Source organism: Apium graveolens, chromosome 10 (assembly GCF_009905375.1).
Source record: "Apium graveolens cultivar Ventura chromosome 10, ASM990537v1, whole genome shotgun sequence".
Lineage (NCBI taxonomy): Eukaryota > Viridiplantae > Streptophyta > Magnoliopsida > Apiales > Apiaceae > Apium > Apium graveolens.
The window spans coordinates 119,625,734-119,640,550 of record NC_133656.1 but is presented as its reverse complement, the minus strand read 5'-3'; the positions used below and the strand labels follow the sequence as shown (position 1 = coordinate 119,640,550).

General features: G+C 37.3%; 1 protein-coding gene across 1 annotated transcript; it reads right to left on the bottom strand.

Annotated features, from left to right (window-relative positions):
• Positions 1–509: 509 nt before the first annotated feature.
• On the bottom strand, positions 510–1,078 carry LOC141690895 (uncharacterized). Its single transcript, XM_074495652.1, has 3 exons — positions 1,058–1,078; positions 708–978; positions 510–619 (listed from the first exon to the last, which is right to left on the bottom strand). Exons 1-3 carry the CDS (start codon positions 1,076–1,078, stop codon positions 510–512), a joined length of 402 nt encoding a protein of 133 aa, XP_074351753.1.
• Positions 1,079–14,817: the final 13,739 nt, after the last annotated feature.

Sequence of the window (14,817 nt, the reverse complement as noted above, 5' to 3'; positions counted from 1 at the left end):
GTTTGAGATGATGATAAAGCATTTTTAGCATGAGAGAGTTAACTGGACTATTTCCAAGTCTAAAACAACAAAAAAATTATTATTAATTTTATAAATAATTGTAAAAGACTTCAAATTGTTATTTCTAGCAATGACTAACCTACTTTTGAATGCTTCAACTTCATCATAATCACCATTCAAACTTAAACATGTGCAAAATAATGGATTCCACAACGTAACCAATCCTTTATTTTTGCATTTCTAATAATAAGCAAAAGAATTTAAACTTAGTATAAGTACTAATAAAAATTAAAAATAAAAATTACTGCAGTCATAAATACCTCTCCATCCCTTTATTTTTGCATTTCTAATAATAAGAATGACAGGTCGAGTGTTACTTTCAGATAGAAAATTGAATGCATTTTCAGCCTACTTATCCCATAAAGTACATTTCAAATTTTTGTTCCTACAAATATCAATAAATTTGTTATTCATATTTGTATCAATTAAAAATTATTTTTAATTAAAAATCATGTAACATACTCAGCATCCTCTAATTCCATGATTAATTTTTTATTCTCCTTGTTATCCTTAAGGTTACTTTCAAGAGAACGGTAACCAGTAACCCTAGCAATGATGTCTGTCAAAATAATAAAAGAACATGATCATATGATCCATGTTTGTTAGTTTTTTTAACATAATTTTAAAACATAAGTTAAAATGCATACCTATCAAGAACTTATCATTCAATTTCTTAGACAAAATATCATTAAATGATGCAAATTTAAAACCATGAACGGGAATGGAAATGTCATCTTCACATCTCACCACCGATGTATAAAAAATAAAATTTATCTTGTAAGGATGTTGAGATGCTCTATAATTTTCATTATTTTGTCCAACTCCAAAGTTGTTGATGAGTCGACATTGTCCTGCCACAAGCAGGTGAGAAAATCTTCTAATAAGACTTTGCTTAACGGTGGCTTGAATTTTGTTACCCTGCAAAAACAAACAACAAATGCATAATTGTTTTTATAAAGTAGTACAAAACAAACTTGAAGAATATATACTATATTACCTTTTCATCTAAAAACACCATTTCAATACTACCATCTTTATTAGGGTTTTTAAAGCTAGGTGGCCTCCATAACTGTATGATTCTAACTTTAACAGTAGTAGTCTGACTTAGAGGTGTTATCTCTTCTATGAACTTGTAATAGTCATTTTTAGTATATATTTTAAAACATCTTCCTGTATAATGACCATATACAAATCAAATATGCTTACAACTTGGCTTATATAGTCGTATATGATTATTAAAATCTATGTAAAAACTTCCACTGAGTTGGTGTTAAATGTTGATGTTTCAGTTTCTTCTAGAAAGTACAAATAATTAATGTAAAAGAACCGACGTATATTTATTTCTTAGCGGAATGAATTAAGTTGTTAGTTCTTTCAATAATTTTAAATTTTGAATTTAAAAGTAACACATTGAAACTATCATGTTGCTCCATCGAGAATACAAAAGTTTCTAATGCCAATGTATCCTGAGAATTCTGTACACTTGTTGAAAAATCAATTTTTTTTTAAAATCAAATTCAAATTGGGATAATGAATTCAAGTTTCAGGAGTATTCTCTCAAATTTTATATGGTTCAAATTTAAAATTTAAAATTCTACCGAAACATTTTTAATTTCTTTAAAAATGACCGGGTCACCTTGTATTTTTTAATACAATAGTTTTATTATTTATCATATACATCATAATATGCACCTATTTTAAAAAATAATCATTTTAAAAAAGTAATTAAAACTAATATATAACGGCGTTTGTAATTGTTTTAGTAAAAAGAAATGAATCTTAAAAATAATTCAAATTTTGAGTAAATTACAAAAGTTAATATCGAAAAATTATAATAATAGATACGATAACTCATAAGTGTTTTATTGATTTTTTTCGTTATTATGTCATAGTCGCATGCATTGGGAGTGTCAACATTTTTATTATTATTATATTTTATTAATGGTGTAGCATGCACTTAGGTAGGGCAAATAAGTTATGTAGGGAAAATATATTGACACGTGTACATCTACTTTGTTTGTATAAAAAAATCTAAAAATGACAACTGTTCAGTTTAACTGTGAGAACGACACGTGTATAATTTTGGGGTTTGTTGACTCATCTGTATTTTGCTTTAGTATATAGTGTAAGAAGGCTTAAAGATGTGTTGATATTAATTGTAATTTGTGTAGGTCCATTTTTTATTAGTGTAAGGTAATTGAAACTTGTTGTACACTATTTGTTTTTAAATAATTGACGCTTTGATATTTGACACATATTTTTAGGTGTTTTGACCGAATAGTTAAAATTATTATTTTTTTAATTTTATTTTTGTGAATAAAAATATACAATCAAAAATTTAATTCACAATTTTTTTTAAAAAAAATATTAGTTTTAAAATATTAATTTTTAAAAGAACTAAAAAATATTAATTTTAAAAATCTACCATTAAAATTTTAAAATATTAATTTTAAAAATATAACCAAATTAAACAGATTATATAAATTTCAAGATAGAAATGATGTTATACGATATTATTTATTTTTCTAAATGTACACGATGTTTCAATTTTTGTTACTAATATACAATTATATTAAACTTTAGAAAGTACTAGCTTAAAACCCGTGCGATGCACAGATTGCCATATTTTTTAATATTATATAATTTTTTTAATAAATATTTTGAATTTAATTCTAAATTTTGTTCATTTAAAACTATAAATGATATGACTCTTTTTTAATCGTAGGTAAACCGCAGCCGCTACCTTTCGGTGCGCACTGGGTAAACCCTACGGATTCACGCAAGGTAAACCGCATTTAAGCGACAAACTCTGACTCAGGAGGCATAATCATAAATTCTCCTCCCGTGGGATTCGAACCTGTGACCAAGAGGATAGTTATCCCCTCTTTAACCAACTGAGCCAACCCTTGCGGGCTAAATGATATGACTTCATGATCATTATATTGGTAGACGTATATGTTCATAATTGTTTAAAATATTAAAACTTATTTAAAGTGATAACATTGCATTAGTAGGGGGAATATTATTATAACAAAATTATTATTTTAATGAGGGTAAAAATATAATGTCTTCATTATGTTGGGGCCTTAAAAAATTTTATTTTAGTATGCTGATTAATTAATCAATTAACTATAACTCTATAAAAGATATTTTAAAAAAATAATATTACTGATTCAACGATATAGTTTTATTGATAATTTTATGTGTATTTTTTAAAAATAATATTTATATTTTAATTAAAATTTGATTTTTTAGTTCACATCAATAGGATACGAATTATACTTAGTTTAATATTAATTTAATTTTTCTCAGATAAGTGATTTACATTATTTTATTTTAGCCCGATGCCCAATACACCGACCAAATAAAAATAATTATTTTTAGTTTTTTTTTTAAATCTGGATCAATAACATAATTTTGATTTCGACTGAATAATTTGAATATATGATTTTGTTTTTGTTGGCCGAATTGTATTTTTATTTTAGTTTTGTGTTAATCTGAATCAATTGTATAATGTATTTTTGTATCCTAAATAAAATAAAACATATTATTGTTTATCTAAATTCATTAATATATTTTTTTAGGAGGTTTGGTAGTATTATTGTTTTATCTTAGCCCGAGTCACATTATATCAACTAAATCTTAATAATTATATTTAGTTTGCTTAAATTTAATTTAGCTCGAAGTAACAAATTAGAATAATATAGGATTCTGTATGAATTAAAATTTAAATTAATAGAAGAAGTTGAATTTAATATAAATTATAATGATATAGAGTTCAGTATAAAATAGAATTGAAATTGGTAAAATAATAGAGGAAATTGACTTCAAAATCAATGAGAATTAGAATTGATCGACCCAATTATTAGTTGAATTTAATATAAATTATAATGATATAGAGTTCGATATAAAATAGAATTGAAATTGGTAAAATAGAGGAAGTTGACTTCAATATCAATTAGAATTAGAATTGATCGATCCAATAAATAGAATTAATATAATTAAGTAAGATTAATTAAGTAATTTCAGCAAGTACCGAACGACCAAATACCAAAGTTTTAATGTTTCGTCTATTATAATATACTAGCATATAACCCGTGCGATGCACGGACTGATTATAATATTTGTAATTTTATTATTTCATAAAAATAATTAAAAAATAATTATATGTTATAAATATTAATGAAGTTATAATATTTATGTATTATTTTGTATGTATTATATTATTGAATGATTAAAATTTTAAATAATTAAAAATATTAAAATGTTTTCCTATTACACCGTCACTTCGCCTATATGAAAGCGGGAGTCGTGGTGTATGCGGATGATTTGATATTTTCTTAAATATTGATTTTTTTAATATGTTCTTGATTTATTAATTTGTTATATTATAATTTGAATTAATAAAATTACTTTTGGCAAAAAGGTAGAATTGAAGTTGAGTGCGATTAGATATTAAGTTGGATAATAAATAATAGAGTTTGTAGTTCTATTAGATACATGATTTTTTTAATTAAATTATATTTGTTTAAACTATATTTTGAAAGATGTTAACATACTTTTTAGGAATGTGTTAATTAACGGACGAAACGAAACATGTTTCGCTTATAATATTATAGTATAGATTATAGATCAATTAACTTCACCGATGTTCAAAGTAGAAAGAAGAAGAATTCACTATGTTGGTAGACATGTTTTCTTCCTATTATGAAACCACATCTTAATTATAAGCGCACAATTAATAAGTATCATAGATATATATTGTAATACCCAAAATTTGGCATTGGATTGACTCGGGTCAAACACGGGCTAATTACAGTCAAACTCGGTGTTGCATTGTAAAAGGTTAGGACGCGTCCAGGCATACAGGACGCGCCCAACGTTGAGGAGATGTTTTATGAAAGATGGTTTGATAATAAGGAAGCTTGGGAGCACATGATTAGGGTAGAACGCGCCCAAATATTGTGGACGCGTCCACCGTGGTGAATATGTCCGGTAGTTATGATCTTTTGGCAATATAAGCTGGAGGACGCGCCTGTCCTGCTGAGGACGCGTCCTGCCATTGTGGAAGGTAGTGAAAGGAAAATATTAGGGAGGCGATACATGCGTCATGGAGGTGAAGACGCGCCCAACGACATAGGACGCGTCCTGTGTTTGGTCAGTGCTCTCTCATGAGGATCATTCAGGAAAAAGCATTCTTGGAAGGGAGCAATGGAGATTGTTTCTACTAACATATTTGTTGCAGGTACTCTTTGAAGAATTCCCTCCTTGAGTCCGTCAAGGAGGGGGATGTCCATGAAAAGCTTGAAGGCCTCCAGGGCTATGCCTGATGATTGAAGGCCTCCTCCTGTATTCAAAAGGTGTCCTCGTTGGGGATGTGGGGTTAACATTGGTGTGTGCTTTGGGAACTCTGTTCTTGTATTCAACGGGTGTCCTCCTTGGAGAACTTTGGAGTCATCCTGCACTTTGCACCCAAAAGCTTGGGATCACCTATCCTGTTATCTGGTGGGTTATCCTCATTCGGAGGACAGGGATGCGTCCGACACTTGGGGTGAACCGTGGTTATACCTGCATCCGTAAATCAAGGGAGATAGCTGTAGCGGGTTGTTATCCTTGCGCAGGGAGATGCACTATCCGTGAAGTCCTGCGATTATGGATGAGCCTTGGCCCTTCGCGGTTGGACCTCATAGTTGGACATTCCTAAAGCTAGCGGAAGATGGATTCTGGATGGGCTTCTACCGGGCCTAGGGATAAGAAGTCTAAGCCCATTAGATTTCTTGTTCCACAAGAACTATGTCAGGCTTTATCCCTATATAAAGGGTACGTAGGCACATTAAGAGGGTAAGAAGTTGAGAGCTGATAAGAGAGCCACCACTTACTCTGATCAATATCAGCCTAAAATGACCACAAACCACCACAAACCGCTTGATTTTCCGGCAAAGAACCACCACCATAGATCTTAATTCCGGCGAGAAACCTCAATCTTTGTTGTTACCGGATTCCTCCGTCAACAAATTGGCGCTAGAAGGAGGGGTGCTGATTAAGATCGTAATCTTGGGAGGAAAAGATGTTTTACAATCATGATGGAAGTTCTTATGATGGAAGTGATAGCAGATCTGAAGGAGAAGGCGAGGGAGGCTACACCCGCCATGAACCCTACGTGCCCAAAAACATGGCAGATCCCCCGAGAGCTCCAGATATGGGAGGAACACCTCCAGTTCTCATCAGCAATGCTGATATCTTAGAGCAGTTTTACCGCATGGGGGATACGCTTAACAGTTTTCAGTCAAGGCTGAATACGGTGGAGCGTCGCAGGACGAGGAGGGGTCATCGTTTTCCCCGTCGTGGCCAAGCCGTAGGGAAAGCACCCGTAGTTGAGGGGGATACCCATGCCAGCGGCGAAAACCCGCGAATCACTCCGCGGCGTTTGGAGTATTCAGATGATGTAGAACCCATTGTGGAGCTTGTCGATGAAGACACGGACGGTAGAACGAGGCCTCATCCCGGCAATCAAGAAATGCCACATCCACACAGGTCTGGGCGTACGCTGGACGAGCGTCGTCGTGCGAAAAATGTTCAAAACCCAGAGGAGGAAAGAAGAGATTTTTTGACCTTGAAGAGAAGGCTTGGCATAAGGTTGGGAGACGACGATTTGAGAATGTTGCTGGTGGAATGGCAGGAAGAAAGAAACGTTGGAGACACGAGGCCCCGTGATACAACGCGTGTGCCCCCTATAGACCCAAGGGATGATAAGGCGCGGCACCGCGAGCACGAGCGTGCCCCTCCGTGAGGAAGGTTTGGAAATTATGGTCGAGGCTATCATGGGAATGGACGAGGAAGGATGGGGTACCATCATGCAAGGGCGCCATATAATGGAAGAAAAGATGGCGCGCCCTCTACTGGAGAACCCCTTGTCATTATCCCTATATCTTCCCACAGTATTTCAGGCAATGGAACCAGGACGCGTCCTCATGACCGGGACGGCGGACGAGGTCAAGAAAGGTTGCAAAACAATGATGATACGGTCAGGAGGAACTTCATGCGCAAGGGAACGCTCAAAATCAAGATGGAAACATACCACAGCCGCAGCCTCAGGGCGAGGGGCGGCAAGATCCACCGGTACACCCGGGGAGTAACCAAGGGGAACAACCCAACGTCCAAACCATTCCTGGGGTAGGGACGTTCAACGTGAATGATCTTAAGAGGTTGCTCAACCATCTTGAAGGAGGTAGGGTAACAGCGACTGCGCAAGCTCCTTCCCCTTTTGCTGCTGTTGTGAGGGAAGCGCAGTTGCCTGCAGGATATAGGAATACAACCAATGACTTGCGTTTTCACGGGAATTCTGACCCGGTGGAATTTTTGGGGTGTTTCAACATTGAGATGGATGTATATCAAGTACCTGATTTGGCTCGATGCCGCCTCTTGGAGGCCACCTTTAGAGAAGGCGCTCAGCAGTGGTTCCAGAAACTTGGTCCAGGTGTGATCACATATTGGGAACAGATAAAAAACTTTGTTTCTAATTCAGTTCCAGGCTGCAGTGAAGTATACGCCACCAGTTACTACACTGGCCAATGTGAAACAGAAGGAAGGAGAAAGGTTGACCTCATACTTTAAAAGGTTCAATGCAGAATCCACTTTGGTGAGGGGCACAACTGATGAAACACTGAAAATACTTCTTATAGCTGGTCTGTGTGTGGGAACAGATTTCTGGAAGCACTTGCAAGGGAAGGACCCTGTATCATTAGCTGATGTACTTGCGCAGGCGGAATCGTTTAAAGGGATTGAGCAGTCGCTTGCAGAAACAAAAAAGAATGATAACACCCATAACTCCAAGGGGCGAGCCAAGAGAAGAGATAGATCCGTGAGCCCGGATTATCGGTGAAATGCCCGAATCCCTAATAGGGTGAACACCGTAAACACGCGGAGAGAATGGAGCCCGCCATCGAACTATGAAAGGAGAGTAAGCAACTACACTCCACTGACAGCATCCATTGATCATATCTTTGAGGTGAATAAGGATAGAGGAATCTTCAAGAAACCAGACCGTCTAACTTCATGGCAGAGTAGAGATAAGAAGAAGTATTGTGATTACCATGAGTCTACCGGCCACTACACCCATGAATGTCATCACCTGAAAGATGAAATTGAAGAATTGATGAAGGCGGGATACCTGAGAGAATGGATTGACAAGGTAAAATGACGCAGGGGGGATGATGACAAAGGGAAAGATGAAAGGCAACCCCCGCGGAAAGAGGACGCTGAAAAGACAGCGGAGGTTAAGTTCCAAAGAGCTGGTAGTATCAGGGCAATTTTTGGAGGACACCCTTTTGTCGGTGATAGTAATCGGGCGTTGGAAAGAAATGCAAGAGAAGCACGACACCCGCCACTTAACAACATTCATACTTTGGAAAATAGACCTCCAAAAATATTCAAAGGGGAATCAGCTGATATTACATTCAGGGAGAGAGAGTCGAGATGGGTACATTATCCCCATAACGATGCACTGGTAATAACTATGCTTATTGGGGCAATGAACGTGTATCGGGTCTTTTTGGACAACGGGAGCTCTGCGAATATCCTGTATTACAGCACGTACAAAAAACTGGGTTTTCCGGATAGCGACATGTATTTTGAAGATGCACATGTCTATGGATTTACTGGAAAGCAGTGAGAGTTATGGGTTCGGTTAGGCTTCCCGTCACACTTGGGGAAGGAGCTCTGTCTGTCACTCAAATGATAGATTTCAAAGTGCTGGATCAAGACTCTGCGCACAACGTGCTGGTGGGCAGACCTTAGTTACGGGCGTTCAGGGTGATAACCTCGATATATCACTTGATGATAAAGTTCCCAACACCTAACGGAGTAGGCAGTCTGAGAGGGTCGCAATACGAGTCATGCGACTGCTATCACAAGGTTGTTAAGGAATTCCGCAGGAGAAGATACGAGGGAAAGGGTCTTATATTTGAAGGTACGGAGGACATTCATACAAAACCAAGTGGAGAGGTTCATGCCCACTATTTTATGGAAGGCCCGTAGGAGGAAGAAACCAATACCACCGAGATCCATATTTTGATGTTGGGAATATTTCGAGAATCCGTAGCGTGGAAGAAGTTCTGGTGAGCCATATAGAAGAGATCATGCAAAAGGAGGTTAACGGAGAAAAGTTGGAAGGAAGAAGTGAGATTTTACAAAGTCTCGAAAGTAGCCTCAAGGTGGATGCTCCTCAAAAAGAGGACGCGCCCTTGAAGAGTGAAAATGGAATTGAGGTTGATTCTCCTAAATATGAGGACGCACCCTCCGCACCTGCGTTGCACAAGAACATGCCTTGTCCTGAGGTAGATGCTCCCACACATGGGGACGCGCCCTCAGACGCAAGAATGGGCTTCGAGGACCCCCGAGACTTTGATTTTGATCTGGATCCCAGGATCCTTATGCCCGCTGAGAAGACGGGGCTGGCCGAAGACACAATATCTGTTCTGGTCGACAAGGGCGACCGAATCAAGGTTTTGAAAGTGGGATCCCAGCTAAGTGATGAAATGAGGGAAAAACTTACTCATTTTCTGTTTAAAAATCTCGATTTCTTCGCATGGAGTCATTCAGACATGGTGGGAATTGACCCCGGAGTAATGTGTCATCGTTTAAACATTCTCCCTAATTACATGGGTGTGCGACAGAAGCGTCGCCCAGTGAGCGGGGAAAGGGCGATAGCGTTAAAAGAAGAGGTTAACCGACTGTTGGAAGTGGGGTTGATCAAAGAATCTTACTACTCCGAGTGGCTTGCAAATCCGGTGCTCGTAAAAAAACTAAACGGAAAGTGGAGGACGTGTGTAGATTTCACAGATCTCAATAAGGCATGTCCAAAGGATAGTTTCCCGCTCCCACGAATTGATCAGTTGGTTGACGCGATGGCAGGGCATGCCTTGCTAAGTTTCATGGATGCATACTCTGGTTACAATCAGATTCCCATGTATGGTCCTGATCAAGAGCATACATCCTTCATCACCGACAGGGGGCTGTACTGCTACATATGGATGCCGTTTGGATTGATTAATGCTGGCGCAACCTATCAACAGTTGGTGAATATGATGTTCAAAAACCAGATTGGGAGAACCATGGAGGTGTATGTGAATGATATGTTGTTAAAATCCAAGGTGGCGAATGACCATATCAAGCACTTGATGGAAATGTTTGACATTTTAAGGAGGTTTCGCATGAAGTTGAATCCACAAAAGTGTAGGATTTTATACATCACAGAAGCATGGTAAAATATTTTTCTTGATATAAAATCCATATAATCGCATATAAATCGTGAATAAATCGAGGGATCAATTACTAACCTTTAAAAGCGATCCATAATAATGAACGGAGATCCCTAGCAGCTGCTCCTCAAGTGTGAAGCACTCCACCGGTATCCACCAAGAGATCAAAGTAATGGAGGAGGAAGGGGTTGAGAGAATTAGGGTTTTCTTTCGTTTTCCTTGGTTGAGGCAAATAGGGTTTATAATAGTATATTTATAGACAAAAATTTCAGCTGAAAATTTTCCCATAAAATATTATTATTATTAACCCTTTAATTGATTATTCTCATTAACCAATTAACTAATAATTAAAACACCGTTTAATTATTAATCCTTTTTTCTAAACACTTTAGAAAATAATTTTCTCACTTGATTTAATTTCCAAAAGTTAAATTGTTAATTAATAATATTAAGAACTTTTTCTTAATTAATTTATAATCAATTAAATCTCATTTAATTAATTATTAAATTTGCTAATTAATTATTTATTTCATAAATAAATAATTATCAGCCATTATTAATTAATTCCTCCACCATTAAATCATTCTCTTTTATGGTGTGACCCTGTAGGTTCAATATTAAGCCGGTAGTAGAAATAAATAATAATAAAACTATTTTATCATTATTTATTTAAATTCTCTAATTCATTAAATATGATTAATTAATAAATTAATCATATTTTTTCTATATCGTGAGGGATACTTCTCAGCATATCGCGACTATCCGGATAATACGAATTCACTGCTTAGAATATCAAGAACCTATTCAGTGAATAGTTACCGTACAATCAATTCCTTCTACCCTGCAATGTCACGATTAAATATAAGACATGGAACTTGTGTCAAGCCTATCTTCTTTAATCATATGTTTTCCCATTCACTATGTTTAGTTCTAATTAATGTGAATTAGAAACTTCCTTCTAATTTCATTAACTCTGGCCAGAGATTCCTGAACTAGCATAAGTGGATCAGCATTGAACATTCTCTTCCTTCACTGGAAGGGGTAGATCCTTTATTGATCATACACTATCTTCGTGTACAAATTCCTATACCCAGTAGAGCCCTTATTATTGTCCCTGGAGACTAAGAACTAAACCAAAGTATAGTTCAGTGTACACAAGATGACTATGATGACCTCAAATCTAAGGATACTTGTACAACTATCACTATGTGAACATCTGCTGACACGTGAGTGAACTCCATCAGTTGTTCAGTTGTGTGAGTCATGTTCAGTGAATTATTCTATAATAAGCACCTACATACTAGCTATAGTGTCACCACACAAATGTCTATGAGAACAGACAACCTTCATAATGAAGCAAGCATAGTATGTACCGATCTTTGCGGATTACTAATTACCAGTTAGTAATCCTACGACCAGGAACTATTTAAGTTCAGAGTTATCATCTTTTAGGTCTCATTATTATGATCTCATCATAATCCATAAAAAGCTTTACTCTAAACTATGGTATATATTATTTAAACACTTAAATAGATAAAGCCCGCAATAAAAACAAAATAAGTCTTTTATTAATATCAATGAAATCAAAACAGATTACATAAAAGTTATTCCTAAATCATCATACATGATTGGACTTAGGACACATCTCTTTCAATCTCCCACTTGTACTAAAGGCAATCACTCTGGTATCTAATACCCATCTTGTCTTTATGACGATCAAAGTGACTTTGAGAAAGTGGCTTTGTTAAAGAGTCTGCTATGTTATTATGTGTGTCAACTCTCTTGACATTGACATCTCCTCTTTCAACAATCTCCCTAATCAGATTAAAGCGCCACAGGACATGCTTGGAATTCTTATGAGATCTTGGTTCCTTAGCTTGTGTTATTGCTGCGTTGTTATCACAATACAACACAATAGGCTCCTCAATGCTAGGAACAACTCCCAACTCAGAAACAAATTTCCTCATCCAAACGGCTTCTTTTGCAGCCTCACTTGCAGCTATATATTCTGCTTCCGCTGTGAAGTCAGCCGTTGTAGACTGTTTGGAACTCTTCCAAGTAATCGCACCACCATTCAGAGTAAACACGTACCCTGACATGGATTTGCTATCATCACTTTCTGATTGAAAACTAGAGTCAGTATAACCCTCTATTTTCAACTCAGATTCACCACCAAAAACAAGAAAAATATCCTTAGTCCTTCGCAAGTACTTAAGGATGTTCTTCACTGCTTTCCAGTGGTCTTCACCTGGATCGGACTGATATCTGCTCGTCACACTAATTGAATAAGCAACATCAGGCCTAGTACATAACATCACGTACATGATAGATCCTATTGCTGAAGCATAAGGAATCTTACTCATACGCTCTCTTTCCTCAGGTGTCTTAGGAGACATCTTTTCGGAAAGGGACACTTCATGGCTCATCAGTATGAGACATCTTTTGGAGTTTTCCATGCTAAACCTTTTAAGCACTTTCTGGATGTATGTACCCTGGGTAAGACCTATCATTCTTCTAGATCTATCTCTATAGATCTTCATACCGAGAATGTAGGATGTTTCTCCCAAGTCCTTCATAGTGAAGTTCTTCGATAGCCACACTTTGACTGATTGCAGCATCGGTATATCATTTCCTATAAGAAGTATGTCATCCACATACAATACAAGAAATGTTACCGCGCTCCCACTAACCTTCTTGTAGATACATGGTTCATCTATGTTTTTGATAAAACCAAACTCTTTGATTGTCTCATCAAAACGGATGTTCCATCTACGAGAAGCTTGTTTTAAACCATATATGGTTTGCAGCAGCTTACACACTAGGTGTTCATTTCCCTTGGAAAGAAAACCCTCTGGCTGTGTCATATACATTTCCTCTTCAAGTTTCCCATTGAGGAAGGCCGTTTTCACGTCCATTTTCCAGATCTCATAGTCGTAGTAAGCAGCAATCGCAAGCAAAATCCGAATTTATTTTAACAGGGCTACAGGAGAAAAAGTTTCATCAAAGTCAATCCCTTGCCTTTGTCTGAATCCTTTTGCCACGAGCCTGGCCTTATAGGTCTCCACCTGGCCATCTGCTCCAATCTTTCTTTTGTATACCCATTTGCACTCAATAGGCTTCACACCCTCAGGTGCTTCAACCAAAGTCCATACTTGGTTGGTATACATCGATTCCATTTCGGATTTCATGGCAATATGCCATTTCTCCGAGTCAACACTACTCATAGCCTCATTATAGGTCATAGGGTCGTCATCATCAATGATTGACAACTCATTATCATTCTCAATGACAAGGCCATAATACCTCTCAGGTTGGCGAGACACTCTCCCTGACCTACGAATGGGCTGTTCCACAGAAGGTTGTTCAGTCTGAATAGGTGTTTCCACTTGAACCGTAGTAGTTTGTGCTTCTTGAACTTCATCAAGTTCAATTTTTCTCCCACTTTTTCCTTCAAGAATAAACTGCTTTTCCAAGAAGGTAGCATGTCTGGAGACAAACACCCTATGATCGGTGTAAAAGTAATACCCTAAAGTCTCTTTAGGATATCCCACAAAATTATATTTTAGTAATGCTGCTACATCCTTCTCATACAGAGGACTCTTTGGAGGAATTTCCACATCCCTGGTGGATCTTGCATGTGGATGGGGCAGTTAACAATGGAGGATCAGGTGCGGGTATAGTACTCGTGTCTCCAGAAGGCCATCATCTGATGAGCGCAATTCACTTCAAATTTTATGCAACAAATAATGATGCAGAATATGAAGCATTGATTAATGGCTTAAAGATCGCTTTGGAAATGGGAGTGCGGAACCTAATTGTGATGAGTGACTCGGAGCTAGTGGTAAATCAGGTGAATGGGGGGTTTCAAGCTCAAGGACCGCGGACATAATTGTACTTGAGATGCGCGCAGCGCCTGATTGAAAAGTTCAGAGAAGTTAGGCTGGAGTGTGTACCGCGGGAGAAGAACAGCAACGCGGATGCCCTGGCAAAAATGGGGTCGCAGCAGGAAGCTGTGTTATTGGGATCTATACCCCTAGAGATCCAGGAGATTCCTAGCATCCCGGAAGTAGAGATGATGCAAGTGGATGTGGCGCCCAAGGAAACATGGATGACACTCATTCTCGCTTATATTCACAAGGGAACCCTCCCCGAGGATAAGTTCAAGGCTCGGCGACTCCGCTACCAGGCTGCAAGGTATGTGGTGTACGATAAAATTCTTTATAAGAGGGGCTTCAATCAACCGCTTCTTAGATCTGTTGATGAAGAGGAAGGAAATTTTATCTTAAGGAAAGTGCAGGAAGGAATCTGTGGCAATCACTCGGGGGGTAGCTCGTTGGCAATGAAAGTTTTGTGCCAAGGATAATATTGGCCTACAATGAAAGTGGATGCTGCAAATTTCGTCAGGGCATGCGATCGCTGCCAGCGCTTTGCAAACTACTCATCTATGCCAGCGATGCTCTTGACGTCTATGATAAGCCCGTGGCCATATTCCATGTGG